The following is a 20,129-nucleotide window of genomic DNA, read 5'->3' on the forward strand; positions in this document are numbered from 1 at the left end:
GATCTAATTAAACTAAAGAGCTTCTGCACAGCAAAAGAAACTACCATCAGAGTGAACAGGCAACCTACAGAATGGGAGAAAATTTTTGCAATCTACTCATCTGACAAAGGGCTAATATCCAGAACCTACAAAGAACTCACACAAATTTGCAAGAAAAAAACAAACAACCCCATCAAAAAGTGGGTAAAGGATATGAACAGACACTTCTCAAAAAAGATATTTTTGCAGCCAACAGACACATGAAAAAATGCTCATCATCACTGGCCATCAGAGAAATGCAAATCAAAACCACAATGAGATACCGTCTCACACCAGTTAGAATGGTGATCATTTAAAAGTCAGGAAACAACAGGTGCTGGAGAGGATGTGGAGAAATAGGAACGCTTTTAGACTGTTGGTGGGACTGTAAACTAGTTCAACCATTGTGGAAGACAGTGTGGTGATTCCTCAAGGATCTAGAACTAGAAATACCATATGACCCAACCATCCCATTACTGGGTATATACCCAAAGGATTATAAATCATGCTGCTATAAAGACACATGCACACATAGGTTTATTGCAGCACTATTCACAATAGCAAAGACTTGGAACCAACCCAGATGTCCATCAGTGACAGACTGGATTAAGAAAATGTGGCACATATACACCATGGAATACTATGCAGCTATAATAAAGGATGAGTTTGTTTCCTTTGTAGGGACATGGATGCAGCTGGAAACCATCATTCTCAGCAAACTGTCACAAGAACAGAAAACCAAACACTGCATGTTCTCACTCATAGATGGAAATTGAGCAATGAGAACACTTGGACACAAGAAGGGGAACATCACACACCGGGGCCTGTTGTAGGGTAGGGGTAGTGGGGAGGGATAGCATTAGGAGATATACCTCATGTAAATGATGAGATAATGGGTGCAGCACACCAACATGGCACCTGTATACATGTGTAATAAACCTGCACGTTGTGCACATGTACCCTAGAACTTAAAGTATAATAAAAAAGAAAAAAATAGAAGAAATTAAAAAAGAATATTTCGGTTAAAATTTAAAAACTGTGTATTTATTTTATATTTTGTAATCATTTTCATGTTGAAATAATTATAGATTTATAGGAAGTTGCAAAGTGGAGATCCTGAATATCCTTCACTCAGTTTTCTCCAGTGGTTGCATTTTCTGTACCTATAATAAAATACAGAAACCAGGAAATTGACATTGGTACAATGTATGCATATAGTTCCGTGCCATTTCATCACACATGTAATTTCCTTTAATCACCATTGACATCAAGATGCAGATATTCCATTACCACAAAGATATCTACTGCTACCTGTTTGAGCTGAGCTATTTTTAAGATCATAATTCTAAAGTGGTGAATTCCCATAATGTAAGAACTACTATTAAATGCATGTATCCAGTTTTGATATAATATATCGAAACAAAGATACATCATACATTTTCTCAATGGGTAAATCCTAAGGTTTCATTTTTTATTGCCTCTATTATTATTATTATTATTAATTATCTCTATTTTATATTGCCTTGTTAACATTTTTGTCATGGATGTGTGTATCAGAAGAACCAGTGTGTCTTAGTCCGTTTTCTGTTGCTCATAACAGAATACCTGAAACTAGTAACTTATAAAGAAAAGGAATTTATTCCTTACAATTATGAAAGTTGAGAAGTCCTAGGTTGAGAGTCTATATCTGGTGAGAGCCTTCTTGGTGTTGGGGACTCTGTGCAGAGTCCTGAGATGGTGCAGGGCGTCACATGGCGTGAGGGCTAAGCATGCTAACATGCTCACTCAGGTCTCTCTCTCTTCTTGTAATGCCACTAGGTCCCCTCTTATGATAACCCATTGATCCATTAACCCATTAACCCATGAAAGGTCCCGCCTTTCAATACTGCCACATTGTGGGTTAAATTTCAGCATGAGTTTTGGAGAGGACAAATATTCAAACAGTGTTTATTAACTGCAACAACGCACAATAAGCAAATTTGTGAATTTTATTTTGATTTGTTTTGATTCTCAGAACTTAAAGTTGACTTATCATACCTAACATTTTGATTAAAGTGTTATTTTTTTGAGATATGAAATGTAAGTTTTGAGTTATTCCAAAATCATATAGTTTATATATACAGATCATCAATGGGTTATCTGTGAGATAAAGCAGTTTTTTAAGCAACATATTTTTTCCTTAATAATGATTTATGCTTTTATAATGGGATGTGAAACAATTACCTTTTTTGCTTGTATCTGACCCAAATCCTAGTGAGATTTTAAGAATCTTTGGCTTATCCATTAAGCTCTGGCAACATTTAAAAATATTGCGGAGAAAAGAAAGGAGCCATTTTATGGTATCTCCTCACTTGAGTTAATGTCTTAAGCTTCCATCATGTCATCGTGCTGCGGTATTATGTGCAAAGGGAAAGTATCTGAGCAGTGTTTGAGTGTGAGCTCCTCTATGCAGAGGCCATTTGAAGATGTGTTGGAGAGGCAAAGTGATCTAGGGAGCAGGAGCTTTGGGTTTTCATTCTGCCACCAGTTCTTTTTGTGTGACTATAGGTTTTCCATGTGTCACTTTCCTGGAGATAACTACACTGTTGCCCGGACCGCAACACAAAGGTTAAATTAGATCTTGTGTGGGAAACAGAGTGTTGAGTAAATATGGAGTCAAGTAATACAAAGTATTATTATTAGCTTTTTTTTGGCATATCCTTGAAGTAAGTTATTATAATAGGTGCTCAATAAGTGCCAGTTCAATGATTGTTGTCATAGGATCTCTCAAAATGCTGTTAATCATAAAGTTACCATATGTGGACCAATAGAGGGTGTGACCTCCAAGGTGCAGATAAAGTGTAGAAAGCGAGGTAAAAGTGAAAATTAGAAAAGAGAGTGTTGCTTATCTTACCAGGAGCAGTTTTGATGGACTTCTGAGGATGGGAGAACAGATTTCAGAGTATTAGGGAAACAGGTGGAGAAGAGGAAGTAAAGGCAATAGGTTTAGACAGTTTCTGGAGGAAAAAGAAAAAAGACATTGGCTAAAAGAGGCTGTCCCATGGTCATTCCCATTAACCTCCTGACATTTATCAATCTGCTTGTGAGTCATCTTTCAGGTTTGTGGTATTTGGTAGCTTATGTAGGTCTTTAGGTATTTGTAGTAGGGAGTGTTTACCTTAATGTAGGGATTAATGTTAATGGAAAAATGTCTAGAACGATGCTGTCCAATACAGGAGCTTCTAGTCAAACATGCGACTGTTGAGCATTTGAAATGTGGCTAGTCGGAACTGAGATGTGTGCACATGTGAAATACACACCAGAGTTTGAAGAATTAGTACAAAAAAATCTCATTAATAATTTTTATGTTGATTGCATGTAGAAATGCTAATATTTTAGATATATTGGGATGTATTATTAACTTTTCACCTGTCTCTTTTTGCCTTTTAAAATGTGACTATTAGAAAATGTTAAATAATCTTAAATTATATATATGGCTCACATTTGTGCTTTGCATTATTTTTCTCTCAGACAACACTGGTCTAGCATGATAGGAGAGGAGGGTAAGAGTTGCTAAGAGAAAGATCAAAATATCTAGGGAGCCTGGAAGTGGATGGCCTTTGCCCTACTGGCGTGAGGATGTAGTAGGTGCTCTGGTCATGCCAGTCAGCCATATATAGCAGGGCATGCGGGGGCCTTTGCCCATAATCCCCCTTTAATTTTTGCTGCTTGGGAGTTATGTCCTGAATGCATTTGACTTGGAGATTTAACATGTGGTGGCTCCTTTGAAAAGGGTGTAGTGTGGTGGTCAGATATGCCACAGTATTCTCCAAGGAATTGACCATATTTGTTTAGTTTAGTTTTTAACCACATGGAACTTTTAGGAGTTGGACATTCTTTAAAATAAATGAACCACGACAGTGGCTCCCTTTTTAATTGTTTTTGCAATGGAATTTGTTGTACTGAATTTTGACTTGTATGTCAACGGAAATACTTAAGATCTTGCTTACAATAGCTTATATCTCTGGATTTTAACCTTATTAATAAAAAGTAGTGTGTGAATATCTAAATTACTTTATACCTCAAGATATGAAAGGTGTAGATGATAACTTTTAAAATCATGCTGATATTCCAAAGGAACTCTGTTATTGTTTTTTAAATAGTAGAGGTATCAGTAGGAAATTCAAGTTTCTTTCAGCAGCAGGATGCATCGAGTGGAAAAGACCTTATTTTCAGGAAGCATACGAAACGCAAAGGAAATCCTTTCCATTTCCTTTGCCTATACTTTTCAGAACAGCATGTAAGGAAGGACTCTAATTGTGCCACCTTGCTCATCTTTGTGAGGCCACTCATTTGTTCTGAAATGATGGGTGCATTGCTCCATCTCTTTGGTGGCCATTTCGATGTATGGTGCACTCCTTGCACAGTGTTCTCGCCATGAAAGAAATGGACAAGTGTTGTCGAAGGACCAGCTGAGGCGGGTTTTAGTGCCTTTTTTATTTTTCGTGTACTAAAAGGCAAAAGACAAAAAGAATCCTACATTTCAAGTATTCTGTACAAAACTCTTCAGGTGTTTAAAAAATTGTTTTGGAAATGTACAAATGATGCAATCTGTTTCCTTCTCAGAAAAGAGTTTCCTAGTTTTCAATTATTTTCAAGAATTTATGGTACTGTTTTACTTCAAAGAACTGTGGAAATGTGTTGATTAGATCAGGGAGGCTCACCTAAGCCAAACAGAATTCTTTCCTGGGAATTTGGAGTTAGTACTGAGGGAATGAGATCGGTTTCTGTATGAGTAATTGGTCTGTAACCTGTAAATCTGGGAACTTTTTTCTAATAACATCTGGTCAAAAGAATCAGAAGCTGGCAAATAGAAAGGAAAATGAAGTACAGAGACAGCAGAGACAAGAGACTAAGAGAAAATTCTGTGGGTATTAGAATCCTTGGAACTGAGGCCATGCTATGTTTTTATCCCTACGTTTCATGAGATCCCTCATATCCTTGCAATAAATTCTCTTTTATTTGTTCAAGTTGGTTTGAATTGGAGTTCTTCTGTCACTGGAAACTAAGTGTCCCGACTAAATTACTTCCAAAGTGTCCTGTGAATTATCTCTGTCAAAACACTTACCACATCGTACTGTTTTGTTTAATTGCCAGCCTAGTCAAAATAGACTTTAAGTTCCCTGAGGACATATAGACTGTTTTGTCTTAAATTCTCCATTTTCTAGCCTAGTACTTGGCACAGTATGTGCTCAGTAAATATTTGTTCAATGAATGAATGAATGAATAATGCCTGAATTGTGGACATTTCATTATATATGCTTTTAGTTTTATTTTTTTAATTCCTTAACATTTTTTTGAATGGATAGTGTATTCATATTGTTCAAAAATCAAAGTCTATGTAAAGTAATATCATGAAAAGTCTCCCTCCCATCTTTGTCCTTTGTCCACCCAAATCATACCACTTTCCTCCTATCCAGGTAAGCACTAATATAACTTTTTTCTAGTATAGATTTTCAGAGTTAGTTTGTACATATATAGGCAAATACTAATATATATTCCCCCTTTTTATGCAAATGGTAACATATGCACCGTTTTGGATCTTCATTTTGACTTAAATAGCTCAGAGATATTTTCTGTATAAACATATGTAGAACTCCCTTGTTCTTTTTTTACAATTGTATATTATTACATTGTATAATTGAATTATAATTTATTACATCTGAGCTCTATTATTGGATATTAAGTTTGCTTCTAATCTTTCACTGTTATGGACAATACTGTAATAAATAATATTGTATATATGTCACTTTGCATGTGTTCAGGTATGTCTGTAAGATAAATAATTAGAAGTGGAATTGCTGGATCAAAGATTGTGTATTCATAATTTTATTGTCAAAGTAACTTTTGTAAAGTTTATACAGGTTTATTAACCCAGCAGCAATATATGAAAGTGGTTGTTTCTCCATAGTATTGTCAACAGTATATTAAAATATTTGTAGATTTCTGTCAAGTTGCACTTTTTGTAATGGCCAAGTAGCTCCTGTTGACCTAACTCTTCACAACAGCTCAGAGCTCTGAGCAAAATATAAAGCCGTTTGCCTGAGAACACTAGAGAGTGATCAAAGCAGGCAGATACTGGATGGACATTGATAATTGGAAGAAAGGAAAGCAGAGCGTTGATATTATGGGATAGTATCAAAATGTTTAATATACAAGAAACGGGAGTCCTAGAAGGGGAAGAGAAAGGGAGAAGGCAGGAAAGCATTTGATGAAATAAAACATTTCCGTGGTGAAAGACAGAAATTTACAGATTCAAGAAGCTCAATAAACCCCAGCTGGGATAAATGCAAGGAGAAACTAAAACATTATAGTAAAATACTGATAACCAGACAAAAGAGAAAATCTTAAGTGACCAGAGAAAATTATGCTTTATATATAGTTCCCTCTCATTGCGCTTCTTCTTTAGACTTTTCCTGCCTAGTGTTACTTATTTTTCCATGTGGTCTTTTGACTTAGCTTTAAAAAAATTCCCTCCGAGTAATAAGCCCCCAACCATAGATGGTTCATTTCCTCCTGGAATTTGCTCTCAGAGCACTGTGCCTTTTGATAGCATTTATCACAGGTTATAATTTATTTTATTTATTTTTTATTTTATATTCAGGGAGTACATGTACAGGTTTATTACAGGGTTATGTTGTGTGATGTTAAGGTTTTGGTTTCTGTTGATCCTGCCACCCAAATAGCGAACATAGTACTCAATAGGAAGTTTTTCAACTCTTGTCCTCTTTTTTCCTCCCTCCTTTTGGAATCCCCAGTGTCTGTTGTTCCCAGCGTTATGTCCGTGTGTACTCAGTGTTTAGCTTCCACTTAGAAGTGAGAACATGTGGTATGTGGTTTTCTGTTTCTGCATTAATTTCCTTAGAATAATGACCTCCAGCTACGTCCATATTGCTGCAGAGGACATGATTTTGTTCTTTCTTAATTTCTATGTTGTATTCTATGGTGTATATTACCACATTTTAAAAATCCAATTCACTATTGATGGGCACCTAGGTAGTTTCCATGTCTTTGCTATTGTGAACAGTGCTGTAATAAACATACAAGTGCAGGTGTCCTTTTGGTAGAGTGATTTATTTTCCTTTGGGTATGTACCCAGTAGTAGAATTGCTGGATCAAACGGTAGTTCTATTTTTAGTTCTTGAGAAATCTTCAAACTGCTTTCCACCTGCCTGAACTAACTTACATTCCCACTAACAGTGTTTAAATGTTCCCATTTCTCCACACAGGTTATAATTGATAGGAGTGATTATTTTGATTCATATCTGACTCACTCTGGCTTTCCTTTTCACATGTAGTGTATATTTATGCACGTGCTAAGGAACAATCTCCAGATTTAGGCTTACTGGTTTTCAGAGTCCATTTGAAGAATCAGCCTTACCAGTTTGTCACCCAGCTAAAGTTATAATCACTCGAGTGTTTCTTAGCTTTTAGCTGTCTAAGTGGTAAGAACAGTCAATTTCAGATAAACGCTGTTTGTTGATGAGGGAAGTGTCTATAAGAAAGGAAGTAAAATTTTCCCTTACAGAGCAACCTGAACTTGGATTCCGTTCTGCACAAAATGTCTACCTGTCACTTCTAAAAGGAGAAGAAAACTGTCACAGCTGTGATTACCAGAAGAAAAGCTTAGACCTAATAAATTGCCAAAACTCAGTCTTGTTAGTTTAAGTTACTTGCCAATGTACTATAACTTGAAAAAAGGAAAGATGCACATATTTATTGCTAATGCTGGGGAAATTGCCATTAAGACAGTTGGCAGAAAGGCTGACATTTTAACAGTCATAGGTTAGATAATTTTCTACATCTATCCAAGAGAAGATTTTGACCAAGGACTCACAAAAAAAAAAAAAAAATAAAAAAAAAAAATTTTAACAAAAGAAAAAAAAAAAAAAAAAAAAAAAAAAAAAAAAAAAAAAAAAATTATTCTGTTCACTTGGCGGCATCTAAATGTCTCATTTTCAGCTTACAGGAAAGATTGCTGTGAAAGCAATCTTTGACATTACAACTGAGTGACCATAAATTGCTTGAATAACTGTTGGAAATTCAAATATAAAACCACATGAAAAGTCATTATCTGAGGTCGAACAAGGATTTTTCACTTGTTTTGCTCTTCATTTACAGGTTATAACTTAATTTTACATTAAGATTGTTTTAAAATTATCGTGTACTCAGTTTCACAGAAGATGATTGGCTTATAGGTCATAAGGAAAATCAGTGCCAGAATGGAAAACTGAATTCTTGAGTCTTAGTGTTCAACATTTCCACTGCTGTCAGAAACAAGTGCTGAGTTTTCTTTGTTCTTCCAATGGCAACATAAGGAATGTATGATAGGCTTGAAAATTGGCAATCATAAAGTGCTTTTTATGGTTTCCCAAATTCCCTTCATAGTATTATTTCTTTTATTATGAATTTAGTTGTGTAAATCAGCCTGTTGCTGATAAACAAAAATTTATATTAGTCCTGGGACCAACATTTCTTTCAGTATGACATTAGTTGTGTAAATCAGCCTGTTGCCAATAAACACAAATTTATATTAATTCTAGGATCAACATTTTGAGAAGGAATAAAGTAGGGATCATCTGAGAGTTTTTAAAAGAATGTTGGTCTAAAATAGCTGGTAGAATAAAAATATATTGTACAAACTAAAATAGGGCAAAAGAGCTAAAATGAAGTGCATGGACCAAAATAACTAGCAGTTCAAATGAGTCCAAGTGCTAAACATGCAATTATCTTTCCTATTACCGTATATGTACAAGAGTTATTTTAACTTTTAAAATCCTCCATTTCACTTTTGTTGTTGTTTATATATGTATGTATATGTAAAAAAACAGGCATATATATACACCCACCTCTGAGTTTAAAAGTTTTAAAGTTCCATTTTAATTTACAGGTTACAGGTTAATATTTTTAGGTAGTGTAATGGCTATTTATTTATTAGTAGGTGGTTTGCTTTATAAACTGAAAATGAAGAAATGACTTGAGTTTGGTTTATCATCATCCCTTCAACTCCCTTCCCAAAACTCTTTGAATCTCATGGTACTTTTTAAAAGCTTGCCTCAACATCCCCAGGAATGACTTCACAGTTGTTCCACATAGATATAGTATCCATTTTCTCATGCACTAATTTTATGAATGATTGTTGCACGTCCTCCAGGGGTTTAGAAATTGCTCATACCATGGAAGAGAGAGTTTCTGGGTGACTTTGATCCGTGTTAGTGCTTATTTGCTCCTGTAACCCTGACCTTCTTGCCATCCCCTGAACACAGAGACACACTCCTGCATCAACCCTTTTTATACTTGTTCTCTTTGCCTGGGGTGTTTTTCCTTCAGTTCCACATGGTTTGTTTCTTACCCTCTTTCCATCTTTGCTCAATTGTTAGTTACCTTGTCAAATTATTCTGTAAAGGAGCTAAATCCTGACCATTTGATAGTTTTGAGCAAATGAGGATTAGAATCCAAGTGATGTGTTGAAAGAATCACTCTGACTGTTGTCATGAGAATAAACTGCAGGTGAACAAGGGCTGACACAGTTAGGGGCAATTGCAGTTGTCCAGGCTTAGAGATAAAGGTAGTTCAGATCAGGTGGTTATAGAGGGGTGAAAAGTGGTTGGACTCAGGATATATTTTGAAGGGAGAGTCCAAAAGTCAGTATTTTGAAAGGAGACTCATATATTTTGAAGGGAGAGTTAACAAGATTTGCCACCTCTTTGAATGTGAGGTGAGAGGGAAAGATAGGAGTCAAAAATGATTCTAGGTTTTTGGCCTGAGTAACTGAAAGAATGGAATTGCCATTTACTGAAATGAGGAATAAATATCAAGAGAAGAGCACACAATCAGGAATTGAATTTTGTTTGTAGGAGTTGGATAAATGAAATTTGAATTTAAAAAAGAGTCTGAGATGGAGATATACAAGTTGGGAATGATCAGCATATACTTTATTTAAAGTCATGAGCCTGGATGAGATCATCTGGGCATGTAAATAAAGAAAGGGGGTCTTAGAGTTAAGCCCAGGCATACCCCAGTCTCCAATATTCAAGGGTTGAGGAGACCAGAGGGAGGGCCAGTGAAGTAGAGAAACTGGGATTCTGGAAACCAAGTAAAGAATGTTCCAGGAAAGGAGTGATCAGCTGTGTCAAAATGCTGCTGATAGAACACTAAGATGAAGACTGAGAAATGATCATTGAATTTGGCAATGGAGAGGTCATTGGTGACCTTGAGGAACTGTTTTGGTGGAGTGGTGGTGAGGAAAGGCTGACTGATGAGGACTTAAGAGAAAATAATAAAAGAGGAAATGTAGACCTCAAATATAGATTAATTTTTTACAGGGAATTATTTTTTAAAGTAAAACAGAGAAATGAAATGGGAGCTGAAGAAGGATATGAAGTGAATGGAGACATTTAAAAAATGATGTTTACATGCTGATGAAAGTGATTGAGTAAAGAAGGGAAAATTAATTATATAGGAGAAAGAGAATGTGGACAGTTTTTGGGAGCATGATTTTTTTTTTCTTTTTTTAGACGGAGTCTTGCTCTGTCTCTCAGGCTGGAGTGCAGTGGTGCGATCTCGGCTTACTGCAACCCCCGCCTCCCCTGGGTTCAAGTGATTCTTCTGCCTTAGCCTCCCCAGTAGCTGGGATTGCGGGCACATGCCACCATGCCTGACTAATTTTTGTATTTTTAGTAGAGAGGGGGTTTACCATATTGGTCAGGCTGGTCTCAAACTCCTGACCTTGTGATCCACCTGCCTTGGCCTCACAAAGTGCTGGTATTACAGGCGTGAGCCGCTGCGTCCAGCCCAGAGCATGTATTCTTTCATGAGTGGTCCTTCTTCTGTAGCACTGTACACAGCGCTAAGGGAAGACTTTTCTGTCTTTCTTTCTACACCCCCAAACTCTCATTGGGCTAGGCGTCCGTCTTAGAAGTTCCCATTTAACTCTATGCTGTTATTGTTGCCTCTACACTTACCCCTTTCAAAGTATGACCCCTTGTACTTAAAAACAGACCTTTTTAGGTTTAGCTATGTCTTGTTCCAAAGAACCACACTTACCAGAGTATGTTAGTTTTAGAGTCATCTAGGAGCTTAACATAATACCAAAACCACACCTTTTGGTAATCTTGTACTATAACAGAAGGCAAGGATTATAATAGGATCTCACAAACCTTCTCCCACCCACCATGATGAGCTATTTTTAGATCCTTAGTGGCTCTTAAGTATTCTCCCAAGTGTTGAGTTGTGAGTAGCCTGCACATAATGGCATTCAATACTGAGAATAGCTACTCGGCTCAGAGCATCCATCCTGTTTCTCACCATTGGCGTTCCTGGTGACACAGTGGCTTCTGTCACTCTCTTTGGCTTGCCTCAGCTTTGATTCTGTCCATTCAATTCTCATTCCCACCTTGTCTGTCACAGGGTTAAGCTTATGGTAATGAAGAAATGCTCTGTCCTTAGCCAGAGGTTGGTGTAAGTTAAAAGATGTTGTGAGCGGTCAAACAAACAACATTTAGGCAGATATTAGTTATTATTATTATCTTCAGAGCTCAAGGTTTATATTGCTGTCTGTATTTTTAAGGTTTTAGATCAGAGTTTTAAAATTAGGGCCATAACCTTTTTTGTTTTTTGAGATGGAGTTCCGCTCTTGTTGCCCAGGCTGGAGTGCAGTGGTGCAATATCGGCTCACTGCAAACTCTGCCTCCCAGGTTCAAGTGATACTCCTGCCTCAGCCTCTCGAGTAGCTGGGACTACAGGCACGTGCCACCACACCTGACTAATTATTATATTCTTTAGTGAAGATGGGGTTTTACCATGTTGGCCAGGCTGGTCTTGATGTCCTAACCTCAGGTGATCTGCCTGCCTTGGCCTCCCAAAGTGCTGGGATTACAGGCATGAGCCACCATGCCCAGGCAAGGGCCAGAACCTTGAAGCCACTTGCTAGGGTGTTTGTAGAAATTGTCTAAAGTGCTATGCATGTGTGCCTAGGTGCAGTCATCCACCCACTCATAAAAATATTTGTAAACGCTTGCTATGTTTTAAGATGTGTTTGCGGGAGTTTGTGCTGCTCATTTTTTAAAGAGCGGGAACTCTTTGGTAGTTACAATATGAAAAGATGGACATCCACTCTGAGTACTTCTGGATCATTTATGGAGTTCTTTTTTCAAATATGTCTAAGTAAAACACACCATGTCAAAATACCAGGCTGAGCTGCACACTTGGGGTGAGACAGGATGGAAGACCGAGGATTCCACCAGGTCAGGACACATCTTGGTTGCCTTTGCAGAGGTTCTGTAGCACCACTAGATTTCTGCATGACCTAGTTGGAAAACTCCTCCTCTAGACTATGACAAAGGTAAAAAAAAAAAAATGTGATTCCCTAGGCTTTCCTATCATAAAATTGAGAGGCAAACGTTTTCTTTTAAATGAGTTTTCTGTTTTAGCAAATAAAAGTCATTATTTATAGCTTAGTTAAATGTTTTAAATTGCCGAACCTCTGTACCTCTTTCCTATAGAGATTAGTTCATGGAGGGAGTTAGGAAAAAACATCAGTTAATGATAATGATATAGTGGACTCTCAGGAGATGGGAAACTTATTTTGAATACCCACTGCTAGGTAGAAGTTTGACCTTTGCAGGTACTTCCAGACATACTACAAAAAGGGTGGTAGTGTATGCCATCAGCTTTGTGGTTTATAAATATTAGTGATATGCTCTGAATACTTTAATAAAAACGAATCAAAGGGATAGGTCTGTCTGTATTGTTTGGGATAAAATAATAATCATACATTCATATATTATTTTCATACTTTTAAGAAACAAAAGTCAATACTGCTACGTTATAATTTTATTGTACATTTAAAATGCAGATTTTAAAATTCAAATTGTGCTTTTAGTAACTAATAATTTAAGAACTCTTTTTGATCCTCCCCTACTTTTCCAACCTTCTTTTCTTGCCTAATGTTAGGAAAACCAAATTGAAGATGCCTGCATTTTGAACAGGTTGAACTTGTGGCCTTGGCTATAATTGTCACTTCATAATCTATTTTTGATTTTAATCTTATTATTATAACTTTCTTTTTACAGACTGGTGAATTTTCAGCTCGTTTCCTTTTGAAGTTGCCAGTGGATTTCAGCAATATCCCCACATACCTTCTCAAGGTAAAAATATATGATTATCAGTATGAGAATATAAGTGAGCTTTTTAAGTAATTATTTAACTCAATATTTGTGTGACTGGTTTGTCAGTATTTTGTTCAGATGATGAATTCTACTAAAAATGTTTCTTACATGAAGTTCCATTGAGCTGTTTTGTTACCTAAAAGCTAAAATAGTAACTGTAAAAGTCATTTAGAAGTGAGTTTTCCATATAAAATAAAATTATTATAGGTGAATTAAATTCTGGGAAAAATCACTTTTATTTAATACGTTGTTGGAATGAAAGACTCTCATATCAATGATCTAATATGCAATCTTAGTCACCACTCCATTCTACAAACACCCTGGCAAGTGCCTTCAAGGTTCTGGCCCTTGGCTGGGTGAGGTGGCTCACACCTGTAATCCCAGCTTTTTGGGAGGCCGAGGTGGGTGGATCACCAGAGGTCAGGAGTTTGTGACCAGCCTGGCCAACGTGGTGAAACCCCATCTCCACTAAAAATATACAAAAATTAGCCAGACCTGGTGACAGGCGCCTGTAATCCCAGCTACTCAGGAGGCTGAGGCAGGAGAATTGCTTGAACCTGGGCGGCAGAGGTTGCAGTGAGCCAAGATGGAGCCACTGCACTCCAGCCTGGGTGATAGAGTGAGACTCCATCTCAAAAAACAAAAAACAAACAAACAAAAAAGATTTGGCTGGCCTCCCTCTGCACCATATTTGAACCTGTGGTTCTTTAATTGCAATCTAGTATAAGAAAAATTTCTACCTTCCTAATTTGATGTTATTCAGAGAGTTAATGGTATTCATAACTGCCTAGAGAAAAGACAGAATCCTTGTACAAGTTTGCTTGCATGTTGTGCTAATCAATAAATAATAGTAGATATTAATTCTGATAATGGTTATAAGTATGATTTAGTAGAATATAAACTATAAACCATAGAAAAGGTTAGGGAATTTTTTTTTAATACATTCCATCTTTGTTTTTTTGGAGACATGGTCTTGCTCTGTCACCCAAACTGGAGTGCAGTGGTGTGACCATAGCTCCCCACAAGCTCAAGTGATCCTCCCACCTCAGCCTTCTGAGTAACTGGGACTGCAGGCATGTGCCACTGTGCCAAGCTAATTTTTTATTTTTTTGTAGAGAAGGGGTCTCAGTGGTCCCCCCACCTCAACCTCCCAAAATGTTGGGATTACAGGTGTGAGCCACTGTTCCTGGTCTATACAGTCCATCTAAAGAATAAAATTATTTTCTTTTCCTCTAAGTAAAACGTAAGAGTTTTGTACTTCATTAAACTTTCATTTTTAGTTTGCAGTTGACTAGTTCTGCATTCTGTTCCCAAGGATTGTAAAGTCCAAGTAAGAATGGAAATCATCAATTTCTATCAGTTTCTCTACAATCCTGTTGCGGAAAATATATATATATATTAGATTTGTGATAACAAAGCATAATTAATTTGATTTTGGCAATTACTGTGCTCTATTAGACTAGTAAGCAGTCTTCTAAGAAACCCTTGTAGTGTATACTCAGGACCTCCTCCATGTATTCCAGTTAAAACTCTCTTTCAGCTCATTTAGAGCCAAGTTCAACAGCACATGAAAGTACATGATTTATATAATCACCTTAATCCACAATTTACAGTTCCAGTGCTTTTGTTTTAATTTATTGTGCCTTATCAGTTTCAGCAGTCTTCCTGTTTATTTGAAATTGATGTTGCCTCAGCTCATATTCTTGAAGGGTCGAAAAAAAAAATGTTTATTGGCTCATAATCTCATATTTATCTCTTCAGCATCAAATTATCATATTTTTGTTTTAAGAATTCTGACTTTATATGCTGTTCTTATTTTCCTTGCCAGTCAGTTAAGAGAAAGGTGGAATCTATTTGCCAAAACTGTAATGTTGTTTAACCCCTGCATTACTGTGAAATAATGTCTCTTCTATAGATAAAATATCTACATTGCAATACTAATGTCTTTCTGGATCTTTAGAGTTCATGCAAAAAGAGTAAAGCAACAACGACCAGAAAGGAGAAACTCTTGTACAACACAAAGCAACAGCCAAAAAATCAAAAACAGAAACCTACCAGCACACTAGAAACAATCCAGAATACTTGTTGAGGGTTTTAAGATGTATTTTCCTAAAGTTGTTGTAACATTTGGCTATGCTCTTCAAAGGAAGTTTGCCTTAGGAGCTGCTTTACGTATTATTTGCATTTGGATGCTCCTCATCTAATTACTAGGCCTATAATTGATAGTCTAACTACAAAAATAAACTTCCTGAATTCCTAGGGTTAGGATGCTCTTCACCAGCATCAATATAGTTTTACCTTATCATTTCAAGCAAATAAAAATGAAGGTAGAACTTGAAAATACTGAGATAGCATGGAGTTTGACTGTATACCCTATTGATTTGCTACAGTGAAATTTCATTACACTATGATGAGGCCGTCATCCACTCATAAGTTCATATTACCAGGTGTGCCTGTTTTACCCACTAATAGAATTATTTTATGTTAAAATGAAAAATCCATTCAAGTGATATGATTTCCCTTAATATTGTGTTGTAAATATGTATGGTTCTTACAGGCAATAGAGTAGGGAAGAGAGCATCTGAATGTCCTTGTGTGCTTAGGTTATCTGATTCAATATTCAGTGATATGATTTCCCTTAATATTGTATTGTAAATATATATAGTTCTTACAGGGGATAGAGTGAATTTATTCTGAAGATGAAGCCTGATTTCAGAGTCTGAAATAACTTTTGGTTGAGGTAAATCAAAGGGTCAGATGAATCACTAACATAAACATGAAAAATATTTCTGTATTTGTTAGGATTCTTATTTTGCAGTTGGTAGAAATCCAGCGTGAGCTCATGTAGATCAGATGAGAAATTTCATACAAATCCTCTTCTTCTGTGGTCTGTATAGCAGGAAACAGTCCATACTTAGTACTCTACAGATCAGGCATAGACCAACTGTCTTATGTCTGTTCCACTGGGCTCAGTTGTGTACCCCTGAACTTCTCAACTGCTGTGTTTATGGGGAGAAGTCGTGGTCCTAGCATAAAAAGGAGATTACAGAAATGATCAAAGTGCAAGTATTCTCTACAGTTACTGAACCGAAGAAAGATGATTTTATAATTATATACTTTCTCTTAACAAACAGCTAGTCATTAGATGCTGCTGCTCTTAATTTTCTTAGAGTGTGGTGAAAAGTGCTGTATGTGTATTTCTGTCTTTATTTTTGTCCTGAGAATTAGTGAACTTAACAATATGATGCTAAGAAGGCTGTGTTTTTGTTTTTGCTTCTGTTTTCTGTAAAACCATACTCCATAGAGAAGTAGCTAAAGAAAAGGTTTGAATTGTCTACTAAAATTTTTATTCTCTGAACAAGAAGCTCAGAAACTAAGAATATAGTATTTTAGGGGAGAGGAGAGGCTTACTTGTAAATATGATGTGTGTTTGAATTGGTCACTTAAAATAATGAGCCAGTTTTATACAGAAGACAGTGAAGTTAAAATCCTAGAGGTAGGAACCCCTTCAGTACCATCATACAAAAATATGGAGGCAAATTGTTGGATCCCACTGAACTGGAGTGTTAAATAGCAACTATTTCCTGCTGATAGTGGATGGGGCAAATATAACCGTGCAAAGAAAATCAACATTAACTTTTTTTTGTTGGGTGAGAAAAGACCGTACTGTTTATGTAGGCTAAATTGTTGTTGGAGTATCTCTAAACTAGAAATCATTGAACCCTAGCCCAGGTTAGAAGTAGGGCTGTAACCAATTTACTATGACTGAAATACTTGGACTTTTGTTGGCATTATTTAACATCACACACTGAGCCCATTCATCCTGATGGATTGCACGTAGCAATTTAGTTCCACTGTGGAATCCGAATCATGACACTACAGGGAAATTAACTGAATGTGAAAAAGCTAAAATAGGTTATTTATACAAGAGATGAAGCTCTCATCCTTCTTCTGAAGTCACTGTGGCTGTAGTGATCAGTCAGTGCAGAGCCCAGGTCACTCTGCCAATCAGAGGCAGAAAGCAGGAATTCAGTTCAGGGTGTCTAGACTTGTTCAGGATCCTAGGATAGGCAGAGAGTTGTGAATATGTAACTATACAATGGTCTAAGCAGATCACTAACATGGAAGAGAGCATCTGAATGTCCTTGTGTGCTGAGGTTATCTGATGTAGGAGCAGCCCCCTCAGCCTGATGCTGGCTAGCAGGTTACCTACTTAGAGTCAGTCTGCTTTCTAATCAAACCTAGTAGCAAACGGAGCCAGGCAAGTACTGAAAAGGAGTGAATCTGACTTGCTACAATACAAAAGGAAATGGTAGGGACTGGAGTGAACTAGCATGTACCTGCTTCATCTAAAGGCAGCAGCTGCTATACGGCTACAGAATTGTTTTCCATTTGATAATCTGGGGCCTGGTGTTTCCAGATATCCAGATGTTATTAAAAGGAGCCCAGAATCTCAGGGCTTGTTGTTATTGTTGTTAATATGAAAAACTACTATCTTTTAAGTAAAAGCAATGATAAATATTGTTTACAAACACTGTGCAAGAACACTTCTATGTCTTGGCCGTGACCTGTGGGTGAATTTGTGACTCTTGCTCTAAAATCTAATCGTCTTGTACTGGTGCGTGGCAGAAGGCTTTTCTTTTTTTTTTTTTTGAGGCGGAGTCTCGCTCTGTCACCCGGACTGGAGTGCAGTGGCCAGATCTCAGCTCACTGCAAGCTCCGCCTCCCGGGTTTACGCCATTCTCCTGCCTCAGCCTCCCTAGTAGCTGGGACTACAGGCGCCCGCCACCTCGCCCGGCTAGTTTTGTATTTTAGTAGAGACGGGGTTTCACCGTGTTAGCCAGGATGGTCTCGATCTCCTGACCTCGTGATCCGCCCGTCTCGGCCTCCCAAAGTGCTGGGATTACAGGCTTGAGCCACCGCGCCCGGCCAGAAGGCTTTTCTTTACTTTCCTGGATTTATACTATGCAGTGTGGTATTCAGGGAGATCTTACTATGATCCAGTGGATAACAGAAGGAGAACCTTGAAGTGGAGTTCCACTCAGTATTCTGAGCAGCTTATCACAGCTGCAGCAGAGTGCCCGGAATGAGTCTGGCTTGGTTTTTGAGTGCAGTACTGTGCAGAACACCTAAGTACTGATCTTGCCATAAAATGATACTGGGATTAGACAAACGACAGAAAGGAAAGTCAAGCATAATCATTGTCCTCAGAGACCTTATAATATAATTGATAAGTTAACATTTACTAATAAATAGTGAAGTGTTAACTTGTACGCTACCTGCCCAGTAGTCTTTTAAAAAGAGTGAGATTGTTACGGATTGGAATAATTAGGTCATAAAACCTTTATGACCAAGTATAGGCATTAGCTAGACCTGTAAGTGGCATAGCTTTCCAAGGCTAGAGGGGGAGGAGGAACAGATCAGGGATAGATGATCATGCAGTCATCAGTGGGACTGTGTGAACATACTTGATTTGGGGAGTAGGTAGTAATCTAGGTTGCAAGAGAAATTTCCTGCAAGAGACTACTGAGAGATAAAACCAAAAAAAAAAAAAAAAAAGGTCGAGAAGATACTGAATGCTGGGAGATTGAGTAGACTTCATTTAGCAGGTAGTCTTAATCCCCTTATAACTAGGTTATCGTGGTAAGAGCTTCCTCTTTTATTTCCTTGGCCCCATTCTCTTCAGTGCCCAGTCTTCCTGCAGTATCACTGTTAGTCTCCTGTAACGTTTCCCAAAACGAGTAATACTTACTTGTTGGATGCTGCTTCTAGAGCCCATTCTCCCGTGCAGTGCTGTTTTACGCAGCTTCCCAAAATGTGCGTTTAGTCTCAGAAAGGCAGCCATCCGCAGTGTCCTTCCAGTGCTTTGAGAATTCCTGGTGCTGTCACTTTGCTCATGCTCTTCTTTCTGGGTTTGAAATTCCTACTCTTTCATCTTTTTCTGGAGAATTCACTTAATTGACATAAAAATAAGGAGAAGTCCAAAAAAATTCAATTACTTGCCCAAGACTGTGTTTATTTGGAGGTATTGACAGAATATCTCATTTTAATTATTGGCAGCTAGAATGAGAGAGGTGCTGAAAGGTCAAGGTGGAAAAGAAGCAGGATGATTAAACCAAAGTGAACCTTTTGAAGGAAGAAGTTTTGCACACAACTGTGGAGAAACCTGAATTTGGAGAATCCAGTGGAAGAGAATTGTCATATGTAGAATGACAGCAGGAGCTCAGAGCCATAAAGTTCAAGGTGTGGGTTTTGTTTTTTTTTTTTTTTTTTTTTTTTTGAGATGGAGTTTGCTCTTGTTGCCCAGGCTGGAGTATAGTGGCACCATCTCGGCTCACTGCAACCTCCGCCTCCCATGTTCAAGCGATTCCTTTGCCTCAGCCTTCTGATTAGCTGGGATTACAGGTTCCCACCACCACGCCCGGCTAATTTTTTGTGTTTTTAATAGAGAGGGGAGTTTGCCACATTGGGCAGGCTGGTCTTGAACTTCTGACCTCAGGTGATCTGCCCACCTCGGCCTCCCAAGGTGCTGGGATTGCATACATGAGCCACCGTGCCTGGCCAAGTCAAGGTTTTAAAATGTTCATGATGAAGGAAATACTCAAATCCGTTGAAAGAACTAGAATCAAGAAAAAAAGCATTTGAATTGGTGAGGATGATAGAGATGGTGAGAGTAGAGAGAACACTTTCAGTAGGATGACCAGAATAGAGGCCAGATTGTTGGTGTCATGAGGATATGAATGATTAGCAAATATACTCTGTGGGTAACTGACAAAATGAATTTTGGAAATGGGATGGAAACTTGAAGAACTGAAATGATCAAGTGAAATTATTAAGAAGAAACAACTAAAATGATAGCATGCTAGCATAGAGAAGGTTTTTTTTTTTTTTTTTTTTTTTTTT

At 37.5% G+C, this 20,129-nt stretch overlaps 1 protein-coding gene across 5 annotated transcripts in view; it reads left to right on the forward strand.

Moving 5' to 3' along the window:
* BABAM2 (BRISC and BRCA1 A complex member 2) overlaps positions 1 to 20,129 on the forward strand; it is a 460,475-nt gene that overhangs the window by 156,350 nt on the left and 283,996 nt on the right. For all 5 annotated transcript variants that reach the window (XR_001886531.1, XM_017876999.1, XM_017876997.1 and 2 more), the window contains exon 6: positions 13,131 to 13,205. Coding sequence is in view for 4 of the 5 variants with exons in the window: in XM_017876999.1 (XP_017732488.1) it covers positions 13,131 to 13,205 (75 nt within the window). In the remaining variant the exon portion in view is untranslated. The remainder of the gene's footprint in view (positions 1 to 13,130; positions 13,206 to 20,129) is intronic.

This window comes from Rhinopithecus bieti, unplaced genomic scaffold (assembly GCF_001698545.2).
Source record: "Rhinopithecus bieti isolate Rb0 unplaced genomic scaffold, ASM169854v2 scaffold_7681, whole genome shotgun sequence".
Classification (NCBI taxonomy): Eukaryota; Metazoa; Chordata; class Mammalia; order Primates; family Cercopithecidae; genus Rhinopithecus; species Rhinopithecus bieti.